Source organism: Cucurbita maxima, unplaced genomic scaffold (genome assembly GCF_002738345.1).
Source record: "Cucurbita maxima cultivar Rimu unplaced genomic scaffold, Cmax_1.0 Cma_Scf00004, whole genome shotgun sequence".
In the NCBI taxonomy this organism is placed as follows: Eukaryota; Viridiplantae; Streptophyta; class Magnoliopsida; order Cucurbitales; family Cucurbitaceae; genus Cucurbita; species Cucurbita maxima.
Genome location: NW_019272020.1, coordinates 1,213,454 through 1,237,120, shown reverse-complemented (window position 1 = coordinate 1,237,120; position 23,667 = coordinate 1,213,454). Strand labels below are relative to the sequence as shown.

Sequence of the window (23,667 nt, the reverse complement as noted above, 5' to 3'; positions counted from 1 at the left end):
TAAAAAACGATTACATACGATATAATGTATTTATTATCGTTAGGAGGAGGAAAAGAAAAATTACTAACTCTTAATTGTGGCCCAGTTGTTTGAACTAAATCAAATATGTAAGAGAAGGAGAAGAGAGTTGGAAATTTTTTAATAAAATAAAGAGAAAGAGAGAGGAAAAGGATAGGATGGGTTTTAAAGATCTTTGTTTTTTTGGTGTCTCCTCAACATAGCCTCGCACTCTTTCTTCAGATCCGAAGAAAAAGGTAAGAAATCCCTTTATTTCCATTTGTTTTTTAATTTGTTTTTTAATTTTTTTTACTTCTGCTCTCTGCTTCTTAACACTTGCATGATCCTGATGATCCAAAAGCTTCCGTCTCTCTCTTCTCTTCTGCGACTGTCCGAGGCTTTTTTATCTGCCTCTCTGTCGGCCATCGACTCACTCCTCACTCATTCAATCCTTGAACAAGAACCAACACGAAGAACCAGATGATTATTGATACCACGTTCTTTTGAGCACCTCTGATTCCTCTCTGGGTTTTCATTTTTGTTTTGATTCTGTTCGAGTTTCGAATCAAAGAGGGTTTTACCCAATTTGAGTTTGTGGGTTTTGCGCTGTAATCTGTGTTTCTCATGTGGGGGTTTTCCCTGATTGACACAGCAATTGATTGCCTTCATCTGAGATGATTACGTTTATGGATTCGAAAGAGAAATCGAGGGAGATGGAGAAATGTTTAGATCCTCAGCTATGGCATGCCTGTGCGGGAGGAATGGTTCACATGCCGCCGGTGAACGCCAGGGTTTTCTATTTTCCTCAAGGCCATGCCGAACATGCTTGTGCCCCCCCAGTTGATTTCAGGACTTGTCCGAAGCTTCCTTCATATACCCTTTGCAGAGTTTCTGCTATCAATTTCCTTGCGGATCCTGACACCGACGAAGTCTTTGCCAAACTTAGGTTGATACCCATAAATGGAAGTGAACTAGATTTTGATGATGGAATTGGGCGGCTTAATGGGTCTGAACAGGATAAGCCAACTTCGTTTGCAAAGACACTGACTCAGTCTGATGCTAACAATGGAGGGGGTTTCTCTGTTCCAAGGTATTGTGCAGAAACCATCTTCCCTCCGTTGGATTACTCTGCTGATCCGCCGGTTCAGACCATTCTTGCTAAGGATGTTCATGGCGAGACATGGAAATTCAGGCACATTTATAGGGGGACGCCTCGGCGGCATCTTTTGACCACTGGCTGGAGTAGTTTTGTTAACCATAAGAAGCTTGTTGCCGGGGATTCCATTGTGTTCTTGAGAGCTGAAAATGGTGATCTCTGCGTCGGGATTAGGCGGGCGAAGAGGGGAGCTGGAGATGGTCCAGACTCGTCGTGTGGATGGAATGGTGCAGTCCCTTACGGAGCTTTCTCTGCTAATGAAAGTCTTATGGGAAAGGGGAAAGTGAAGGCTGAATCAGTAATTGAAGCTGCTACACTTGCTGCAAATGGGCAGCCCTTCGAAATAGTATTCTACCCAAGAGCTAGCACTCCTGAATTCTGTGTCAAGGCAGCACTGGTGAAAGCAGCGTTGCAGATCCGGTGGTGCTCAGGTATGAGGTTCAAGATGGCCTTCGAAACCGAGGACTCGTCTCGTATTAGCTGGTTCATGGGGACCGTCAATTCGGTTCAGGTCGCTGACCCACTACGCTGGCCAGAGTCACCATGGAGGCTTCTTCTGGTAAACACTGTTCTTTTCTCCTTGTCTGCATTCATTGCTAGTAATCAATGTATTCAGAACATGATGTTTCAGGAATGAATATGTTGTCTGCTTTAGAACATTGATGTTTATAAGTTGAGTGTTTGTTAAGATATGATGCTAAGTTGAAAACTGTGAGATCTCACGTCGGTTGGAGAGGGGAGTGAAACATTCTTTATAAAAGTGTGGAAACGTCTCACGTATTTCAAAAACTTTGAGAGTAAGTTTGAAAAGTAAAGCTCAAAGAGGACAATATCTGCTAACGGTGGACTTGGGTTGTTTCAAATGGTATCAAAGTCAGACCCCAGTCTGTGTGCCAACGAGGACATTGGGCCCCGAAGGGGGTGGATTGTGAGATCCCACATCGATTGGAGAGGGGAACCAGTGTCAGCAAGTTCACTTGGTCCCTGAAGGGGTAGATTGTGAGATCCCACATCGATTGGAGAGGAGAACGAAACATTTTTACAAGGGTATAGAAATCTCTCCTTAGTAATCACGTTTTAAAAATCTTGAGGGAAAACTCGAAAGAATCCTTACCTTCTAACTTGCTAATAACATGTTCGTTGCAGGTTACTTGGGATGAACCGGATTTACTTCAGAATGTGAAACGCATTAGCCCGTGGTTGGTCGAATCGGTATCGAACATGTCTCCCATACACATTGCCCCATTCTCATCTCCAAGGAAAAAGTTCAGACATCCACAACACCCTGATTTCCCCCTCGATAACCTGCCTCCTATGCCATTGTTCTCTAGTTATCTCCACGGTTCCGGCAGCCCTTTTGGTTGTCCTCCCGACAACAACTCTGCTGGCATGCAGGGAGCCAGGCATGCTCATTTTGGTCTATCCTTATCAGATTTTCATCTCAGTAAATTGCACTCAGGTTTGTTTCCGATTGGTTATCGATCACCCGATCCAGCTGCTGAGTCAGCTACACTTTCTTGTAATGCAATGACTGAAAAGCCAAGTATGAGTGAAAATGTATCTTGCTTGCTAACCATGGCACATTCTACTCAAGCCTCGAAGAAATGCGACGGCGTAAAGACTCCTCAACTAATACTTTTTGGTCGACCCATACTTACCGAATTGCATATGTCTCAAACCTACTCCGGCGATACTGTTTCCTCAGTTGGTACTGGAAATAGCTCGCCAGAAGGAAATGGAGATAGAATGGAGAAAGGCGCTGATGGTTCTGGATCTTCTCTGCATCAACAACGTCCATTGGAAGCCTCGTCTTGCGAAAATTTCCAATGTTACAAGGATGATCGGCAAGAAGTCGAGCCTAACGTTGATCCAGGCCACTGTAAAGTCTTCATGGAATCAGAAGATGTAGGTCGCACCCTTGATCTTTCTTCACTTGGGTCTTATGAAGAATTGTACACAAAACTTGGAAACATGTTTGATATAGATAACTCAGAGACATTGAACCATGTCTTGTACCGTGATGTTTCCGGTGCTGTCAAGCACGTCGGCGACGAACAATTCAGGCACGTTTCTACTTCCCTTCTGCAACACTGAAATATTGCCTTAAAATTATCGTTTCCATTGCATCTCCGATCGATTAACGCTTCGTTTTCTGTTTCAGCGACTTCATCAAAACAGCAAGAAGATTGACAATTCTATAGATTCAGAAGTAACAATTTAGGAGGAGGTTAGAGCAAGCTACTTTTCTCTGACTCGGGATGAACTACTCTCTCGCAAAGAGCCTTCGCACGTAGTTCGTTTTTCTTTCGTTTTCTTCTTTGTCACCTGTTACGAATTCGGCGAGTTGATTTCAATTGTACAAATGGTGAATATCAGGGAGCTGCTGCTAATATTCAAGGTATTTTGAACTGTGAAAGCTCATTATTTTGGCTTTGCTTATAATGATTAGTTTGTTCCCCAATCCAACTTGTGGAGGGAATGTTTGAATTTTGAAACTTGCTTACTTCCTCATGTGTTAGCCGTTGTCTCGCGTTCACGAGACATCCTTGATCAGTGGTTACGAATGATCGATTTTTCTCAATCTTTTTGACCGGCTCTCTACCGAAACAAGCTAGAGAGATTGGGAAGTAGTACAAGGTTTTTTTTTTTTTTTTTTTTTTTTTTATGAGGGTTGGAATTTTTTTTTAAAAAAGAGAAAATTATGAGTCTCGTGGGGCAATAAATTAAATATTAAAATATATTAATTTATTTCTATTGGGATTAGGGATTATCAATAGAAAGTCAAAATTAGAATATGGTTTTAAACAATTAAAAATAAAATATTGGAAATTATGGAAAAAAACATTATAATTGTATTCAACATTTGACATGTCACAATTATTAAATGCTTCTTATTTGTGTAAATAATGAAGGAATGAAATAAAATAAAAAATCTCATTATTTATGACACGTTGAATGTGGGACCATTTGGAGCTTACGTGGCGAGGTTTCATAAAGATTCACGTGTGTCTGACGTCATCTCATTGAGGGCGGAGTGGCTCGCTGCTTGTGACCCGGCGTTTCGTCGTGTGGACTGTTTGGTTTGGTTTTACCTTTTCGTTTTATTTGTTTTTTCAATAAATATTATTATTTTTTAAATACAAATTTATTTCTTACTTTTTCGATTTTTTTTTTAATTGACCGATAAAATAAACCTAAATTAATACTTTCGAGAAATAGATTTGTAATTCAAGAAATAAATTTATAAATTTAAAAGACCAAATAAATAACAAAAAAAAACCTCAATTCAAACTGAGGAAGACATAAACCCTTTCCATTTTATTTATTTTTTTTATGTTAAGTTTCTTCGCCACCAAATACGGCACCGTTTCAGCAAATAGGCAATAAAACAGCGAGACCAACAAAATCATGTGCGCCTTTAATTAGGGTTTCCTTTGCTTTAGAATTACGGTCACGTCAGTCTTCTTTCTTAGGGTTTTTGAGAGATCCAAAGTCCTAAAAACCAGGTAAACATTATTTTAATTCATTTAAGTCAATCGTTCAAATTCTCAATAATTACTAGCGAGAATATATACTTTAATCAATTAAGTAAAAATAAAACTGACAAATTTCACGTGCTAGTAAACATTGAGTTACGTATATAAACGTATATGTTAATAAAACAATAATGGAGCGATAGAATGATAATTGATACTTTTGATCAAATTTTTTCGTTCCGTGATTGTAAAAGTGAAAATTGAATTATCAAGCGTTGTAATGATAATTGACATCTTATTTACTAATTAGTGAGTAAACCAACGAAAACTAAACTAGGGGTGTTCAAATGACTCGATAGCCCTATCAACCCGAACTTGGTTTGGGTTTGATTAGATTTTTTTATTGGGTTGAGCTGAATTTTTTAAAAATCGAAAATTTTGATTAATTTATGGATTGCCATTTTTTATGGTCGAGTTACAACCCAACTTCATCATACCCCACTTTTGAGATTATTATAAAGATTTAAGAATATTTAACATTTGTAATGCATATTAGTAATGTGTTGTAACTCGCAAAGGTTTAATATTTGAGATTTATGAAATTTTAGTTGTTAATGTATTATGTACGGTGGATAAGTATAATTAAAAAAAATAATCTGGCAACCAACCCATCCCTACTCGAACAAAGAGGGTTAAGTTGATTTAAATTGTGAACTCAGTTTGCTCAGGTCAATTGAATTGGATCGAGTTAGTTCAAAAGATTTTTCTAACCTAATTGGTATACACGTATGAATTGAACCAAACATAAAAAAAAAAAAATTATATATTTAAGGTTGAATTGGATGAAACTAAAAGTTTATGATTTAAATCCGTAGAGATTAAAAACAGCAAAATAATATTTATTTTATTAGTAAAAACAAAAAAGGTGGTGACGGGAAATGGTATTATTATTTAATTTATTGGCATCCGAAACATCACCCGTGCGGTGGGCCCCACATTTTGTTGTCAACTTAAAATCCACGGTCTTGACCGACATCCCAACGCATAACTATGCCGACACTGATCTCGTTCCTGACTAAGAAAGCGACATGTCGCATTTGTTTGTGGAAATTTAAGAAATGAGCCATTATATATTTAAGCCCAATAAACTTTTCAGAAATTTGGAATGGGTCGGCCCATGTACGGCCCATTCGAATTTCTTCCACACCTCTGGCCGTGGCTGCTGCTTCCCCTTTCTCGGTGTTTACTCGCTTCCTTACTAAAAGTGGTGGCCGGTGTCTGTTTTCGATGGAGGCGATGACGATTTTATGGACTTCGGATCTTCCACTCGCTCTTTGATTGAATAGAGTGCACGGCCTTCGACTGAGTGGCTATACTTCTTCATCTTTCTCTCTGTGCTGTGTTGGCTCGGCTGCGACCGATTAGGGTTCTGAATTATGGAATGAACGCGAAAGAACTTTTGTTTCAGCTTATTGTTTGAACAGTTAGATACGTGATGAACGTGAGCCGGCCTTCGGTGCATCCAGTTGAGGCGCCACCACTAACGGAAGGAGCGGTACACAATGGGCCGAGAGTTAGGATGAAGGATGTGCAGGGTATGCCTGGTACAACAGGTGGACTTGCACTTCGTCTCCTTCAGTTCATATTTGCTGCAGTTTCTCTGTGTGTTATGGCCACCACTAGTGATTTCCCTTCCGTCACGGCGTTTCGGTACGTAATTCTTCAATTTTTGTCTCAGTGTGTCCGGCTCTGTGTAACTTTTCGATGTTTTGTTTGTGATAATCTGCACGTTACAGAATCAATGAGCTGAAACTAGGATGCTGGTTAAGTTTAGATATATTTAGCGTGATTTCGACGTCGTTCAGAATATTTTATCCATTAAGAACGCGTGTTTTTTCGTCTTTACTTGCCAATGATTCTGCCCAAGAACAGGTCTTTGGTAATTGTACTTCCTGTCCAATATTCTTAGGGATGGACCTTAACCTCTGTTGATGGTGATAGCAATAACTTGTATTACACTATCGCCGAGGTCTAGCGTTTTCGATGTGTTGTGAGTCGCGATGTAGCCCTCGGGTACAGAGGGAAGTGCAAATAGACACGTAGAAAAGTTGTCGCCTTAAATTTGAGCGTGTTCAACAAGAAGGAAATCAAGAGTCTTGTGTCGTTCAGTTTTGTTTGAGGATTCGAGGGATTTATTATTGTTAGTGCTGTATTATTTTCCCCACAGAGTGGATAAGAAAAACACTATTGAAATCACTATTTTCTTTCAGCAAATAGCTGTTTGTCGATTATTCAGCTCATGATCAAGTTCAAATTTTCGATGAAAAGATTTTCTATACGTTTCACGTCAGTTCAACAACACTGCTTGTGATCAAGAATTTTTCGTTGGTAATTTTCATCATTCTATTAATACCAACCGGAGTTTTTTGCAACCTTGGTTGGTTTTTGAAAGTTCGGAAGGTATCTCATCTTCTGTTCTAGCATTTTTCTTTAGGACACCGAAAACTGATTAGTTGTTTCTCTCACGAAGAAGTTTGTTCTGTTGGAGAATGTTATTCATGATCAAAACTTGTGATTTTTAGATATCTTGTATGTTTGAGCCATCAACTTTGTGTTCAATTGTTCACATGCAATTATAATGGTCTATCATTTATCTCAGATATCTTGTTGCTGCTGCTGGCTTGCAATGTTTGTGGAGCTTTTCATTGGCAGTAGTTGATGCATATGCCTTGTTAGTCAGACGAAGCTTGCAAAACTGCTCAATAGTTGGTTTATTCACCATTGGTGATGCGGTAAGAATAATTTGCATGCCAAGCACACATATTAGATCTGCATGCATCTTAGATTTGTAGTCTGATACGTGATGTGCAATCCAGGAGCTTGTTGAAGTCACACGGTTTTCATAAAATTCTTAGATTGACATTTAGTTTTTATTGGATACTGTGGTTATGCTTGGTTTGCAAAAATGCAAAAATCAACAATGAGAAATGAAAATCCATGTGTAACAGCCCAAGCGCACCGCTAGTAGATATTGTCTTCTTTGGGCTTTTCCTTTCGGGCTTCCCTCCAAAGTTTTTAAAACGCGTCTATTAGGGAGAGGTTTCCACACCTTTATAAAGAATGTGTTGTTCTCCTCTTCAACCGATGTGAGATCTCACAATTCACCCCCTTTGAGGCTCAGCATTTTTGCTGGCACTTGTTCCCCTCTCCAAACGATATGGGATCTCACAATCCACCCCCTTAAGGTTCAACGGCCTTGATGGTTCTCGTTCTTCTTTCCAATCGAAATGGAATCTCACTCAAGGAGCTTATTTGGGTTCGCCTATTTGTGAGTTGTAATAGAAAAAGCATCCCAATGGAATGCTGAGTCTACCAATACGAAGGAATGAGCCTGACATGTTATTCTACTCTTTGGTAATCATAATATAGTATGATATTGATTCTTATATTTGAATCAACTTGTTAAACCAATATAACTTTAGTTTATTCAATTTCTTAAAGTTCAATTAGCAATTATAATCGTGGATATAGATAACGAACTGTGTCTTCCTGCAGATTACATCCACCCTTACATTTTCTGCTGCATGCTCATCAGCTGGGATTACTGTTCTCATAGGCAACGATCTTAACAAGTGTGGCGTTAACCACTGTGCGCAATTCGAGTCCGCTACTGCAATGGCCTTCATTAGCTGGTTTGCTGTTTCACCTTCATTTCTCTTGAACTTTTGGTCATTAGCTTCTCGGTGAGATTCCATAGGAGAAAGTTAGCTTCTTTTTAGTTATTGTCTCACAAGCTACTTTTTTGTTTCTAAATTATACCGTGCAAATTTGGAAATTTTGATGTACACGTGTAGGTTTTTGATGGGTTTGATTGAGAATTGAGATAATAATGAGTGAATAAAATCACTTCATTTTACCAATCTCTTTCCCTCACAGATGAGGCAAGTCTAGCCTTAAATTCTCACTATCATCACAATCCAACTCTCATCTTTCTTGGGATTTCTTTCCAAATAGTTGAAGGGCCAAGTCAACAAAACTAAAAAGTTAGTTTTTTTTTTTGTTTTTTTTTTTATTTTGAGTTCAACAAAAAGTGTGAGTGGGGTAGTTTAGACTTCTAAACTCTTGATTGTTCTCATATTACTTGATTAGTCGAGTTATGTCTAGGTAAATTAGGATCTCATGTACAAAACAATATCAATATCTCATTGAATTTGATGATGCTGTTCTTTTTTCTCCATATTTCTGCTAAAGGGTAGGTGAATAACGATGGGTACTTCATCTCTTTAGGTCTCGAAATTAATATCGTGCAATTCCCTTCCCACCATATATATATATTATCTATTCCACAAAGCTACCTTAAACTTGTCAAAGTTTCAATACTCAGAGATAGAGATTAGAGAGAAGTATTGTTGTTGTTAAAGTTTCGTGTTTATGTCCATTTTATATAATGTTTTTTTTTTAAAAAATAAAAAATTGATGCAATTTGACCAATTGATTGAGATGGACAACAAGACAACCAGTGTCATCTGTTAGAGCTAATTTAGCTAAATTGTTTGGTCACATGGAAAATTTTTGCTACAACATACTGCACATGAGCTGAGAACTGACCTAACCAAATAGCTTCTGTTGTCTCCAAAATTAAGACTATTTTTTTAGTACAACAAATGTGAAATAATGGATTTGATGACTAATTTGTAGTTTGAAGCGTCGTAGTGTTATATTTAAAGTGAAAAATGAAATTTATGAACCCAAATTTTGATATCAACATTCAAATTTTAATTTTTTTTTTGTTAACACTTATTTCATGGATTGATTTCTTTTATTTGTGTTTTTATTTTTATGTCAAAATTGAAGCTAAATTTTAAAAATAAAAACAATAATTTTGAAAAAGTTGTTTTTGTTTTTGAAATTTTTTCTTTAGAAGAGTTAAAAGGATTATATTTAAAAATTATGAGCATCATTTTAATTTAAACTTGTAAACAAAACAAGATTTGAAAACTAAGAAAAATTAATTTTTAAAATTTTAAATTGTGACTTAAAAAAAAAAAAAAACAAAATCGATAGCCTTAATAATGGGCCCTTTCTGGGGGAGAAAAAGAAAAATGGGCCAGAAAGCCCAAAACGTAAGTGATAGCGGGATGAGAAAGGAGAATTGAGTAATTTCACGGCTCCCAATCCGTAAAACCCTAGCTTTTATACGTTCCTTCAATGCCTTACTCTGTCTTTGAAGTTCGATCTTCGCCTCCGCCCGTCGCCTCTGAACACAGAAATTCAATTCAACTGATCCTATTATTCAATTATGCCGCCCAAGTTCGATCCTTCTCAGGTTGTCGATGTTTTCGTCCGAGTTACTGGAGGTGAGGTCGGAGCGGCCAGTTCTCTCGCTCCTAAAATCGGTCCTCTAGGTCTCTCCCCTAAGAAGATCGGAGAAGACATTGCCAAGGAGACGGCCAAGGAATGGAAGGGTCTCAGGGTCACTGTCAAGCTCACTGTGCAGAACCGTCAAGCCAAGGTCTCGGTGGTGCCATCTGCTGCTGCTTTGGTCATCAAGGCCCTCAAGGAGCCTGAGCGTGATCGAAAGAAGACCAAGAACATCAAGCACAATGGTAATATCTCGCTTGATGATGTGATTGAGATCGCTAGGGTTATGAGCCCCAGGTCTATGGCTAAGGATCTCAGTGGAACCGTCAAGGAGATACTCGGTACTTGCGTTTCTGTTGGATGTACGGTCGACGGTAAGGACCCGAAGGATTTGCAGCAGGAAATTACTGATGGGGATGTTGAAATTCCCCAGAATTGAGAGTGAATTTTTCGCCTTCGAACTTATTTTGTAGTTTCAATTTTGAATATTTAAATGTCTCTTTTTACTCTCTTCAAATGACTATCTACGGATAAAAGGATTTATTTAATGTTGGAAAGTTGTTTCATTTCATTTCGTGGATGAAAGCATTGTGGTTCCATTTTGAATTGAAGTTTGGACTCTTTGTTTTTTATTCAAATCGTTGCATTTCCGGTTGTATTATTGAGAATATCCCTTTTATGATTCCTTCGTTAATCTGAACGCAGGTCATAAGTTTTCTTTCTGGAGGCGGTTTCATTTTTGTTTGTTCATTGATCTTGAATTAGTGGTCGCGTTATTATTTAGCATTCTTTGTGTTGATTGTAATTCGTCTGTGCATCATATTTCCTCATTGGAAACAATATTTTCCAGATGAATTGGGTCCTGCGATCTGTCTGTAGACTCTCTTAAGTCCGTAATCATTTTAAGCATCTGGTTAAATCTTGTGTAGTTTGGTCCTAGAATATCGCACTACACTTACATGGGGTAATTTTATGAGACAGCTGACATTTTGAATCATCAAGATGTAGCCCAATTTGTGAGCTTGTTGTGGCCTTTATTTTCTTCTGCTAATCAAGGTGCCTGTGCATTTACTCATATGAAAAACATGTTTCTAGATATTACAAAAAGAAGTCGCATATCTGGAATTCTTTTTGTACTGTTGAAGAACTGATAAATACTAATTTTCCTAACCTCTTTAGACTTGAAACTAAGGTTTTTTTTTTGGCATGATGAAGCTGTTAAACCATGATTTACTATTAATGTTGATTTGATTGATATCATTAGTTGCTATTTTGTTCTGATAATTTTTAGTATATTGTTTTTTGTGTGTTTGTAGTCTTGATTGTTTAGCCACTCCTCGAAGGACACCTTATACAATCTTTTATCTTTCCATCAATATACTGGGGCAGTTCATAATTTGTTTGGTTATGCCGAGCAATCTTTTCAGGAAATTTCTTATTCTTCAGGAACTATGGATTGGTGTAGCAAACTAGATTGGCTGCATTCTGAACAAATAGCAACTGTGAATCATGTAATCAGTTGCCTCTTTAAGACATCAATGGTTATCTTTAATTTATTTAATTAATGACATTAATTCATAGATATATTCGTTTGCTGCTTGTAGTTTCTTTTCGTCTATATCTATGTAGAATACTGGATTTTGTGTAACTTGCATGCTGTCTTTCAGGATTTTGAGTCAAATCTGTATGGTGATTTCTGCTTGGATAAACGCTTCTAGTATTTCCTTCTTGATCCTTTCTTCCACTTCATACTAATAAGAATAAGATCATTGAAGTCAACTTCTTTGTAGTGACCTAGAAAGAGTAGTTTTAAGTTCTCCCTGTGCATTGGTTTCTTCATTTGGAATAGAACCTTTTAAACCATTGAAACTAAAACGTACATCCCGAAAGTGATTCTAGTTTTTTGGTAATTCTGTTATCTGTGGGCTTTGTTGTTTCTCTCAAACAAGAACGCTAGAAATAGGAGTTGGATACTGTTTTTGAGTTTCTATTTCTGACCATTCCTCTGCATTCTTCCACGTGCATCTAAAAATCACCTTTCATTCAGTCTTTACCTTATTAAGCAATTGCTTTCCTTATTTTTCTGTGCTTCCGTTTACCTTCCCTTCATCTGTCTGTGTGAACCACCTCCATCTTCATAACAAACTCAATTCTCAGTTGGGTTTCTTCCATCGTATATTAGAAGAGGTGAATTGTCATTTGTTTTGATCTCACTAGAAAGAAGTATCAAATCTCTCTCTCTCTACTTGTAGAGGAGGAAGAGGGAAGATTGAAATAAATTAGAAAGCTTTGCAATTTCCCTCATTCCCTAGGAACTCACTCTACCAATGCCGAAGTACGTCATGAAATTGAGTTCTTGGGTTGAGGTTGCTCCATTTCTCATCACTTACCGACCGAAACCCTCTCCCATCCCATCGTTGGAACCCATTGTCGAAGAAGATGTTGCAGAGGAATATGATGAGGATTCATAAACCCATTTCATTCATTAGTTTTTGCAGTTTCAGTCCCCTTTTCTATTTATTCATTACTAGTTCTCATAGTTTCAATCCTTTTCTTGTGAATAGAAATCCGATTCAGATGATCGTATGCCTTGCATCTCTGTTTGAAATGCAACTGTTGCAATGGCTGATTTCACTCGCAGGTTCTAAAGAGATTGAAGCATCGCAGAACAAAACAAGTGTAAAGATGATGGGGAAAAAGGTTGTATTTAATAAACATTTTCTCCCAAACCGAGCCAACAACCCCCAATATAGTTGGAATTCCAGGTCATTCCGTTCCCATTATGTTGTTTCACATGGTGTAGTTTATTGAGCAGAGTTTGTATGTGGAAAAAAAAACAAATCTTTTTCACATGTGATGAAAGCCATGGGCGTAATTGTTTACTTCCCATGTGGTTTGGTTTGTTGACCCACTCGGTTTTACCCCTTTTTATAAGTAAGAACTCCACTCCCCACTTCCCCCATCAAAGCCGATCATCTTCACACTTCTCTCAGAACCAGAGCTCGGTTCGGCCAATCGTTCGAGTTCCCGTTTCGAGGTGTAGGATCAAGCTTCATTTCTGGGTTTAAAACAATGTGTGAGAAGGTTCAGATTCTGAGTTGGATGGAGAAAGCACCAGCTTTGTATGTTCTCCCAAACAGGGCGTCTGTGTGCCCTGCTTTGGAGACCATTACAGAAGAGGAAGAAACAGAGGACTGCAATGAGAAAGAAGAGTCGTAGCCTTTTCTTTCCTTCTCTCTCTCTATTCTGCCCATTTTATAACTGTAGTTTGCATAGGTGTAATATTTATTCAATTATAAGATTTGGGCCTTCTTATTAATGGAGTTTCTTAGTTCTTGCTTGTTTCTCTTTAATCCTTGGGCACTTTTGGTGTTCTTATTCAATTTTATTTTGGAGGAAGAAGAAGTAGAAGAAAATGATGAAATGCAGTATTAATTAGAAGAACAAGTAGAAGAAAATGATGACTTAAATTGAAAGAGAGACAATGAGGTAACATATTTTGAAGAAATAAGATTCAACATTTTAGTCAAAGAAACATAAATAATATTTAAAACAAAAAACAAAATAAAAAGAGGAGGGGAATCTCTTCATGCTCTAGTTTAATTGATATGTTCCAGTTCTAATGAGTTTATATCCGAGATGCTACTTATATTTTGTTATCTTGGGTTATTCTTTCACTTTCGGAATTGGAGCTCTCATATAACTGGTACTAAACCACTAACATGCCATTGATCAGTCTCTTATCAGTATACTATTAAACTCTTCATTGTGTGCCCCATGGTTAACCTTCTTTCTAAAAACTTAAATTAAATTACAATTTTGGTGTTTGAGTTTTCAACAATTTTAAAATTTATTGTTCCACTAAACCTAAATTTTAATTTTATATTTAAAAGAACAATTAATTTTTCTTAAATACAGACCTATTTAACACTTTTGAAAATTCATAGATCATACAAATATAAATTTTAAAATGTACACGGTTTGGGGTTTGGGGTTTGGGGTTTGGGGTTTGTGGTTTGGGGTTTGGGGTTTGGGGTTTGGGGTTTGGGGTTTGGGGTTTTTGGGTTTTAGGGTTTAGGGTTTTGGGAGGTTCATGGCCAAGAGTAAAGATGAGCAACAACTATTTTGGAATGTACTTACAATGGTGTTAATAAGGAATTCGAGGGAATTTCCAGATATATTACTAGACACAATATGCCTAGTCGATTGGAATTGAAAAAATTCTGTTCCCGTTGTTACAAACATAAGTGTCACCCTTTTCCAACGCAAGGAAGATGCAAAATTACATACATTAAACATATTTTAGATTTAAATATAAACCAACCAAATCCTATTTCTTAATTTTAAATTATTTTAGATCCAAATAGGATTTTAGGGATAAGGAATACACAAACCCTTAAGTCCAAACATCTTTTCGACTAAACCCGTAATTACACTAAACTAGAGACCGACTCAAAGATTTAATTTTTAACTCAACTAGTTCATGTTATAAAATTCTTCCGTGAGGTCAAAAGCATTTTCTTTCTAAACAGCTTTTTATGACAGCGTGGGAGATTCGAAATATTTGTATAAATATTTGATGTTTTGGGTCATCTTCTTCATCCATCGTCTCTCAACAAAGAGAGCTGATCTGTGTGTCCTTCATTTGTTTTTTGATCTGTTAATTGCTTATGCAGCTAAGCCTCCTTATCCTCCTCGTTTGGACCCATTTGTCCTTCATTACAATATAGCTAGTAATGGACTTATGTTGTTACATATTCCAAATATGCAAGGTGTAACGGGACCTAATTGCACCTTGGGATCGAACTCGTGGGCTGTTGCAAAGGCACCCATATTAGGTAAAGGGGGAAGTTAAAGGATACCATAAAAGGATCCATAAAAAGTTCAAAAATAGTAAGAGGCAATGTGCAGGCTGCCATCCAATCGTTACCCCCACGCCTCTTTCCATTTCATTTCACTATATATACAGACCCAAACACAAACACAAGGAAAACCAAACAAATCGGTTCATACAAATCAAACACAAACAAAAGAAAGTTGCAGAGAAATTTGAGGTGGAAAATGGGAAAGAAATTAGTAAGAAACTTGGGGGGTTTGATCAATGAAGTTGCGCCATCTCCCATCATTTCTCCCAACAAACCCTCCACCGTTCCTTCACTGGAACCCATCACAGAAGAAACCCCAGAGGATCAGTACGATCAAGACTCCTAAACTCCTCACCCCCACCAGATCTTGGCAGTTTCTTGTCGGACACATCTTGGCAGCTGTTCTTCTTCATAACCAGCTCCTTTAGTTATCCATTATCACAACGTTGATGTACATATTACTTCAAAAGCTTCTCTTTTTGTAAATATAACTATGTATATATGTGTGTATATACTGTGTCGTGAATTTGATTATATCAAATATTCATGATTTGCTTCTTGTTCTTCTTTTTTTCTGTCCCAAATTATTATCAATTTCAGATCTAAAGTTGAGATGAGTTATGAATATTATGGGTTAGATTCAGTTCAACTAAATGAAATCTTTATGAATTTGATTCAACTCAGACTTTTCAGACATCATAAACAAAACTACAACTAAAAGTCTCGATTAAATAAGATTAAAACGTAGTTTAGCACAAAAATGAACTCGGAATTACATAATTGGAAGAGGAAAACAGAGGCAAAAGCAAAAGTAAAGAACACATTTTTCATTTTGATTCTAGAAACGAGATTTGGATCAGATTTATAGGGCGGAGGAAGTTCTGAATGATCCAAGAGCTTTAATAGCTCCTGCTCTAATTATGACTTGATGATAAATTGCGGCAATGGCAGCTCCGACGAACGGCCCAACCCAAAAGATCCACTGTTAAAAAAAACCAAACATCAGAGACGATCTGTCAAACAGAGATCTAAATGCTTAAACAGAAAAGTTGGGGAAGAAAGTTACATGATGATCCCAGGCCTCCGTTCTGTTATAGATCACTGCAGCTCCAAAGCTTCGAGCTGGGTTGATGCCGGTACCGGTGATCGGAATGGTGGCTAAATGAACTATAAACACCGCGAATCCAATTGGGAGTGGCGCCAAAACCTTGAAATTTTGAGACGAAATTAGTTCAATGGTAAACCCAAACAAAACTCAAAACTAACTGACTTACAGGGACGTGAGAATCTCTGGCGTTTCTCTTGGGGTCGGTCGCGGAGAAGACGGTGTAAACAAGAATGAAAGTTCCGGCGATCTCTGCGCCTAAGCCGGTGGTGATGCTGTACCCATCGGCGAGTATATTGGTTCCACCTCTGTAGCGAACGTAATAAGCCTTCTGGAATGATTTAGCCAACGCACACCCACAAATGGCGCCCAAACATTGAGCCATAATGTAAAACACAGCTCTGATTAGGGAGATTTTTTGAGCCAAGAACAGCCCAAATGTCACCGCCGGGTTAATATGCCCTCCTGAATGGTTCAACAAAAAGGGTAATCGGACAGAGAGAGAGAGAAAGGGGAAAAAAACAGAGCAAGAGAAGAAAACTAAACCCGCCTGAAATTCCAGCGGTGCAGTAAACGAGAACGAAGATCATTCCGCCGACGGCCCAGGCAATGCCCAAAACGCCGACGCCGCCGCAGACATTGGTCGCGGACTGGGTGTCATAGCCAATCACAGTGAGAACAAGAATGTACAAGAACATAAGTGTGGCGACGAATTCGACAGTGATAGCTCTGTAAAAGGACCACTGAGTGAACTCCCTCGCGTCGATTAACGGAGCCGGCGGCGGGTCTTGGTAGTCCTTGGCGGTGGCGGCCAACCCACCATTGCTTCTGCGCTCAAACACACTGTTAGACGACATTGCTCCTGCTGTCTTGGAAGCAGAGGAGAGTTATGTTGGAAGGTAGTGCTTCAAAGATTGAATAGGTGATATATTTAAAGCTAAAAAAAATAAAATAAATATTCCTAGATTTTCAAAATAACAATATTATATTCATTTTGTCTAAAATTAGTTCTACTTTATCCGATTTGATTTTGTTTCGAAATTTATTTGCTATAATTAGAAATCAATATTTTGAGGTTCATTTACAAATATATCCCCATTTACATGCCACCTATTATTTAACCAGGAAATAATAATAATTAATAATAATAATTATTATTATTATTATTATTTTAATGCAAGATTCATGCCACGTTTCTTCCTTCTTACGAAAAATCATGCCCCATTTGCATGCCATCTATTATTTTAGAGAGAAAAAAATAATAATTATGAAAAATAAAACATATAATATATGCAAGAATTCTCAATAATACCATTCAACTATTTAAAAAATATTAATTTTGGATGTAATTTTGGTTTATAAAATAAAATTCTAAACATTTCCTTACAACTTAAAAAAATTTGATTTTTTTTAATAAACTTTATTTTTTCTTGAAACTAAGTTATCTTGAGTTCCAAATAAATTTACGTTTTCTAAACATAAAAAATATATTTACCATTTTAAAATAAAATAAAAACTAAATATTAAATATATTTTTAAATTAAGTAACTTATTTTTTTTTAGATAAAGTAATAATTCAATTTTTTTAATTTTTAATTAATTTAGTCTAAATTTCCATTAATAAAGTATTCCTAAGTTATTCCTTCGTATGAATATATGTTGAGCAAAAGCTTTTTTGAATTTGTGGAATAACTAAAAATGGTTTATTAAAATTTGACTATGGTAAGCAAAATTTTACCATCTAAATAATTGATTTGAGTCTGAAAAAGACTCCAAACCCAAACATACTCGACCCATATATAACGTTTATTATCATGTTTGATGCTTGTGAAGTCCGATAATGACATGAAAATCTATTTGGCATTAACCGATAACTTTGTCAAAATTTTCGTTATCGATATGAAAAAAATTATATACTTTGCATGAAATTTGCATAAAATATATGAGAAATAGTGTAACAGCTTCAGACCTACGCTAGCAAATATATGAGAAATGTGTCTAGTAGGGGAGGTTTCCACACGGAATGTTTCGTTTTCTTTTTCAACCAATGTGAGATTTCACAAGCCACCCTTTAGTGACCCAGTGTCGTACTCGTTTCTCTTTCCAATCGATGTGAAATCTCACAATCCACCCACCTTTTGGCCCAAGCACTCTCACTAGCACTCGTTCCTCTCTCGCTAGCAATTTTTCCTCGTTTAATCTAGGCATGATCTCAAAAGTAACACATTATATGATTATAATTGTGGGCATGACCCAGTTGATTGGATCGAACTTTGCATTAAAACAGAGGCGAGAATTACATAATCGGAGGCCAAAAACAGAGGAAAAGCTAAAGAAAATACAGCGATTGGATTGATGGATAGAAGGCACACATAAAAACCAGTGCCTTCGGGAATTTGGGTAAAGAAAATTCACACTTATTTTGGCCCCAAACGAAGAACAACATAGATTTGTATTATTAGATTTAAACGGCGGTGGAACTTCTGAACGATCCCAGAGCTTTAACTGCCCCTGCTCTCAGTATGATTTGGTGATAAATTGCAGCAATGGCAGCTCCAATGAAGGGGCCAACCCAAAAGATCCACTGCTCAAACACAAAACAAAACAAATAAGCTTCAATTACAGAAAACAATCTTATAATAGAGCAGGATTAGGGGAAAAGATGAAGTTAGTTACCTGGTCATCCCATGGCTTGTCTTTGTTTAAGATCACGGCGGCTCCAAAGCTTCGAGCTGGGTTGATGCCGGTCCCGGTGATCGGAATGGTGGCCAAATGAACCATAAACACCGCGAACCCAATTGGGAGTGGCGCCAAAACCTTCAATTTTGAGTTGGAAAAAGGTTAGTTTAATGGATTAAGCTCCCAGCTGAACTCAATTTGAGGCATTAAATGAACTTACAGGAACGTGAGAATCTCTGGCGTTCCTCTTGGGATCGGTGGCGGAGAAGACGGTGTAAACAAGAACGAAAGTTCCGATGATCTCTGCGGCTAAGCCGGTGCCGGTGCTGTACCCATCGGCGAGTGAATTGGCTCCACCGCCGTACTCATTGTAATGAGCCTTCTGGAACGATTTCACTAAAGCACACCCACAAATGGCGCCCAAACATTGAGCCGCCATGTAAAGAATTGCTCTAACCAAAGACACTTTCCGAGCCAAAAACAACCCAAAAGTCACCGCCGGGTTAATGTGCCCTCCTGCAAAGTTCAACAAAAAAGGCAACTTTTTTACCAACGGACAGAGTAAACAGAGAGAGAAACAGAGGAAAATAAGAAAACTAAACTCACCGGAAATTCCAGCGGTACAGTAAACGAGGACGAAAATCATGCCGCCGAATGCCCAAGCGATGCCAAGAATGCCGACCCCGCCGCAGATTTGGCCGCCGTTTTTGGTGTCGGACTGGTTACTGTAGCCAATGACAGTGAGAACAGTGACGTACAAGAACAAAAGCGTGGCGACGAACTCGGCGATGATGGCTCTGTAAAAAGACCATTGAGTGAACTCGTCGGCGTCGATCAATGGTGCTGGTGGTGGGTCTTGGTAGTCCTTGGTAGCGAACCCACCGGCTTCGAGATCCTTAGACATGGCTACTGCTCCTTGTGGGAGAAATTGAAGAAGAAATGGAGGAAGGAATTTGGATTTGAAAGCAGAGGAGTTGCAGAGGGGAGTGATGAAGGTTAGGGATGAAGTGGGGGATTTATATTCGGGGGTTCGAAACATGAATTGATCAGTGATGGCTTTAGATTATAATTAATTCAATTTTCTTATGGAATTTTCTCGCCGCCCCATTTTGCCGACCCCATTCCAGTAATTATTACATCATCCCTATAATAAACATTATCTTTTAATATAATTCTTTTCAAATATTAAAGTTTATGTTTGGACAACCATTCCAACAAACCAAGTAGTAGGACTTAAGACGGTTCGGCCATTAATCATCCTTTAGTCACAAGACCGTGATTCATCCACTAGACTTCGATTCTGGTCTCCTTATAACTCAAAAACACAGTTATACAACCTTACTTAAACAGGATTTGTTGTATAGGTTATACAATTGTGTCCTTGAATTCTGAAGAGACAAGAAGTAAATGAACCACTGCCCGTGACGAGAGCGTGATTAGTGGCTCAATGGGCTTCAGTCATAAAGCTATGGAGGATTATTCTTCATCGTATCATTATCGAGATTTGCTGTGTCCAGAACTAACCGGAAGAACCAAAAATACATTTTCGAAGCTAAAAAAAATTAAAAAGAGAAAAGAAAGGTTAGTGTCATATAAGTCACGTGGGAATAAGTGGGACAGCCGTCGGTGAGAGCTGATGAGTGACAGAACCGACTAAATGAAATCCATTATACAATAAACCACCACCGTCCATCTTGATAGAGGGTCCACCACTGTCGAAATTACGAACCAATTAAGTCGTGCCACGTAATAAACGCAATCATCAATGTTATTATTACCTCAAATTTATGGTCGGTCCAGTCAACAAAATGTTCAACGTGGAAAAAATTCTAGGAATTTGTAAGATTTGTGGTTCTGGGTGATCCACGTGTCGAATCTTTATTGCTCATTGAAACAATTAAAAACATTTTTTTTATGGATGAAATTTTAGTGCATCATAGGGTTTGTCAGTTCATCCTTGGATGGGCGGTAGCCGTTGGGATGTCATTATAATTTTTTTCCTATCTTTTTTCTAAAAAGTAATTTTTTTTATTATTTTTGTTGGATGAATTATATATATATATTAATTATGGATTTGTTTAAAACTAATAATGTGATGGTGATAATGTTAATTATTATTATTTTTAACTAATAATAAAATACTATATTTGGGTTGGTATGTTTGGATGAAAGTCAAACATCAGTTAATTTAGAAATGATCATGTGTTTATAATCAAGAAATACTCATTATAGAAGCCTAAAACAAAGTCATAAGAGCTTATTCTCAAAGTGGAGAATATCATCCTAGGAGAGTCATGTTCATCTAACATGATATCAAAGTCATGCCCTAAATCTTCGTTCGAGTGGAGGTGTTAGCTGAAAGTAGTAGATAATATCATATGTCATTGTGGAGAGTCGTGTTCATTTAATATTGTATCAGAGTCAATTCAACGTTCCTCATTTTTTATATGTAACTTTGTAAATTATATTTAACATTTATATTTTTTTAATTTTTTAATAAAAAGTATATTGTAAAAAGAATATTATAATTTTAAAGTACAAATTTTTTATTTTATTATTATTATTATTTTTTTTAATTCTAGTTGCCTGTTTTTTTATTATTATTAAATAATAAATACTATTTATTAAAAAAAACCCAAAAAGATAAAATTAGACCATAATTAAGTTCATTAGTTACTTTGAATATGGTTGGATACGTACTTATATATAAACAACATCATGAGATGTTAAGTAATTACATAGAACACAGAAAGCAAAATTAAAACCAAATAGGCATTTTTTGCCTAATTATTTAACACGACGGCGCCCATTAATCAGGAGCTTGTAAATCATTATTTAACACGGCGGCGCCCATTAATCAGGAGCTTGTGAATGATCCCAGAGCCTTGCCGGCGCTTGCTCTTAATATGAACTGATGGTAAATTGCAGCAATGGCAGCTCCGATGAAGGGTCCGACCCAAAACATCCACTGTTCAAACATGCCAAACGTTAGATATATACACATATATTATATATTACTTCAAATCTAGAATGAACAGCAAATTGGTTTTGTATGTACTTGATCATCCCATGGCTTGGATTTGTTGAACACCACTGCAGCTCCGAAGCTTCTAGCTGGGTTGATACCGGTGCCGGTGATCGGAATCGTGGCTAAGTGAACCATGAACACCGCTAACCCAATTGGGAGTGGCGCCAAAACCTTTCATTTTGAATTTATAAGCCATTAATTTCTGGTTTTCTAATCAGTTTTGTTGGGTTTTGTTGGGTTCCAAATTTCTTACCGGAACATGGGAGTCTCTGGCATTTCTCTTCGGGTCGGTGGCGGAAAACACAGTGTAAACGAGAACGAAGGTTCCGATGATCTCGGCGGCTAATCCGGTGCCGGTGCTGTAACCGTCGGCGAGCGAATTGGCTCCACCGCCGTACTCATTGTAGTGGCCGTTTTGAAATGCCTTCACTAACGCACACCCACAAATGGCGCCCAAACTCTGCGCCGCCATGTATAATACGGCTCTCACCAACGACACCTTCCGAGCCAAGAACAGCCCAAATGTCACCGCCGGATTTATGTGTCCCCCTGCGTATTCCCCAACAATATTCAGTAACAAAAAATTAAATTAATCTTTCGCTCTTTGATTCATTGAACTCACCGGAAATACCGGCGGTGCAGTAAACGAGTACAAAAATCATGCCGCCGAAGGCCCAAGCGATGCCCAAAATGCCTACGCCGCCGCAAATCTGGCCTCCATTGTCAACATCACTCTGAACTTTATACCCAATGACAGTGAGAACCGTGACATACAAGAACAAAAGGGTAGCAACAAACTCGGCTATAATGGCTCTGTAAAATGACCACTGAGCAAACTCCTGTGCGTCGATCAATGGCGCTGCCGGCGGGTCTTGGTAATCCTTGCCGCTAAACCCACCACGCCCTCCGGCTTCAATATCCTTCGACATGCTTCAAACAAGAAATTCAAATCTGGGAAACTGATTGGTTCGAAAAACAGAGCAGAATTTGCAGATTGAGGATGAAAAACAGAGGAATGGGAATGTATATTTATAGTAGGAGAAGGAGGAGTGGATTGAAGACTGGAAATTTGAGGATCATGAAAAGTTTATGGTGTTCTTGCGCCGCCCCATTTTGTTCTCTTCTTTTCTGTTGCTTTTCGTGAACTCTCTCTCTGCCACTCACAGGCAGCGGGCGGCGCTTCTTCGCTTCTTGTCGTTTCCTTTCTGGTAGGTTCTTGAAACTAGTCGGTAATTAATTAATATTAAGCTTTTAATTATTTCGGTTTAATGTGTTCTATCTTCATCTAATGTTTTAGGTTTAATTATTCCATTTCATATAAAAATTTGAAGTTCGGTAATTATTAACTTAAGCACTTAATTTATTATAATACATTATATATTTTTATTTTATATTAGATCAGATAGAATATTAACTTATTAAAAACGTGAACACGAGTCGAGAGACTTGAAATCAGCCTCAACTTATATTGTTGAGTTTGCGAAGAGCCAGTTAACAGAGACGCCAACTACTTATATGACCAATCGTCAAAATCATGTTTATGCCCGTTCAGGCTAGAATGTCATGTAGTATAGGAGATGAGACTAGGACAATGTGGAATTAAATAAGTAATTTAATTTTTAAAAAATAGAATAAATTGAAAGTTTAATAAAGTATGGTTGTTATTTATCATTGTGATTATTTTAAAATAAAATGGTCCAATAATGAAAAATAATTCATTAATTTGTAATATTGTGGAATTGGTGTACGTATTAGGCGATGAATCCCGGCTGCAGGATACAGTCTCGTGCGAGTAAGTCGGTGAGGCATGATTGAAACGACCAATCAAATCAATATCCACCGTCCATCTCCAACTGGGCCACTCCTTTATCTCCCCTTCTCCGCATTGCCTTTTTATATAAAAACAAAATATCAATTTTTAATGGCATTATTTAAAAAAATAATAATAATAAAACAGGTTTTGGAATAGAAAAGAAAAAAAGCTGTGGCTATTGATTAAC

The 23,667-nt window shown here is 37.5% G+C and overlaps 6 protein-coding genes across 8 annotated transcripts; 3 read left to right on the top strand and 3 right to left on the bottom strand.

The window, feature by feature from the left end:
• Positions 1-465: 465 nt before the first annotated feature.
• LOC111478394 (auxin response factor 18-like) lies at positions 466-3,648 on the top strand. Of its 3 annotated transcripts, none has more exons than XM_023122626.1 (3): positions 466-1,712; positions 2,300-3,058; positions 3,315-3,648. In XM_023122626.1, the coding sequence occupies exons 1-3, from the start codon at positions 672-674 to the stop codon at positions 3,372-3,374; spliced, it is 1,860 nt and encodes a 619-aa protein (XP_022978394.1). In that variant the 5' UTR covers positions 466-671; the 3' UTR covers positions 3,375-3,648. The 3 variants fall into 3 exon arrangements, with proteins under 3 accessions (XP_022978394.1, XP_022978393.1, XP_022978392.1); XM_023122625.1 differs by having other exon boundaries at positions 2,300-3,149; positions 3,273-3,648; XM_023122624.1 differs by having other exon boundaries at positions 2,300-3,216.
• Positions 3,649-5,841: 2,193 nt separating this feature from the next.
• Positions 5,842-8,632, top strand: LOC111478720 (CASP-like protein 5A2). Its single transcript, XM_023123142.1, has 3 exons — positions 5,842-6,339; positions 7,289-7,421; positions 8,185-8,632. Exons 1-3 carry the CDS (start codon positions 6,125-6,127, stop codon positions 8,374-8,376), a joined length of 540 nt encoding a protein of 179 aa, XP_022978910.1. The 5' UTR covers positions 5,842-6,124; the 3' UTR covers positions 8,377-8,632.
• A 1,205-nt stretch (positions 8,633-9,837) lies between these two features.
• Positions 9,838-10,651, top strand: LOC111478533 (60S ribosomal protein L12-1). The gene has a single exon (XM_023122828.1). It carries the CDS (start codon positions 9,929-9,931, stop codon positions 10,427-10,429), a length of 501 nt encoding a protein of 166 aa, XP_022978596.1. The 5' UTR covers positions 9,838-9,928; the 3' UTR covers positions 10,430-10,651.
• Positions 10,652-15,556: 4,905 nt separating this feature from the next.
• Positions 15,557-16,865, bottom strand: LOC111478389 (aquaporin PIP2-1-like). Its single transcript, XM_023122612.1, has 4 exons — positions 16,511-16,865; positions 16,130-16,425; positions 15,922-16,062; positions 15,557-15,837 (listed from the first exon to the last, which is right to left on the bottom strand). Exons 1-4 carry the CDS (start codon positions 16,815-16,817, stop codon positions 15,718-15,720), a joined length of 864 nt encoding a protein of 287 aa, XP_022978380.1. The 5' UTR covers positions 16,818-16,865; the 3' UTR covers positions 15,557-15,717.
• Positions 16,866-18,191: 1,326 nt separating this feature from the next.
• LOC111478388 (aquaporin PIP2-2-like) lies at positions 18,192-19,650 on the bottom strand. The gene is made up of 4 exons (XM_023122610.1): positions 19,246-19,650; positions 18,860-19,155; positions 18,637-18,777; positions 18,192-18,544 (listed from the first exon to the last, which is right to left on the bottom strand). Exons 1-4 carry the CDS (start codon positions 19,541-19,543, stop codon positions 18,425-18,427), a joined length of 855 nt encoding a protein of 284 aa, XP_022978378.1. The 5' UTR covers positions 19,544-19,650; the 3' UTR covers positions 18,192-18,424.
• Positions 19,651-21,288: 1,638 nt separating this feature from the next.
• On the bottom strand, positions 21,289-22,757 carry LOC111478765 (aquaporin PIP2-1-like). Its single transcript, XM_023123208.1, has 4 exons — positions 22,290-22,757; positions 21,921-22,216; positions 21,698-21,838; positions 21,289-21,607 (listed from the first exon to the last, which is right to left on the bottom strand). Exons 1-4 carry the CDS (start codon positions 22,594-22,596, stop codon positions 21,497-21,499), a joined length of 855 nt encoding a protein of 284 aa, XP_022978976.1. The 5' UTR covers positions 22,597-22,757; the 3' UTR covers positions 21,289-21,496.
• Positions 22,758-23,667: the final 910 nt, after the last annotated feature.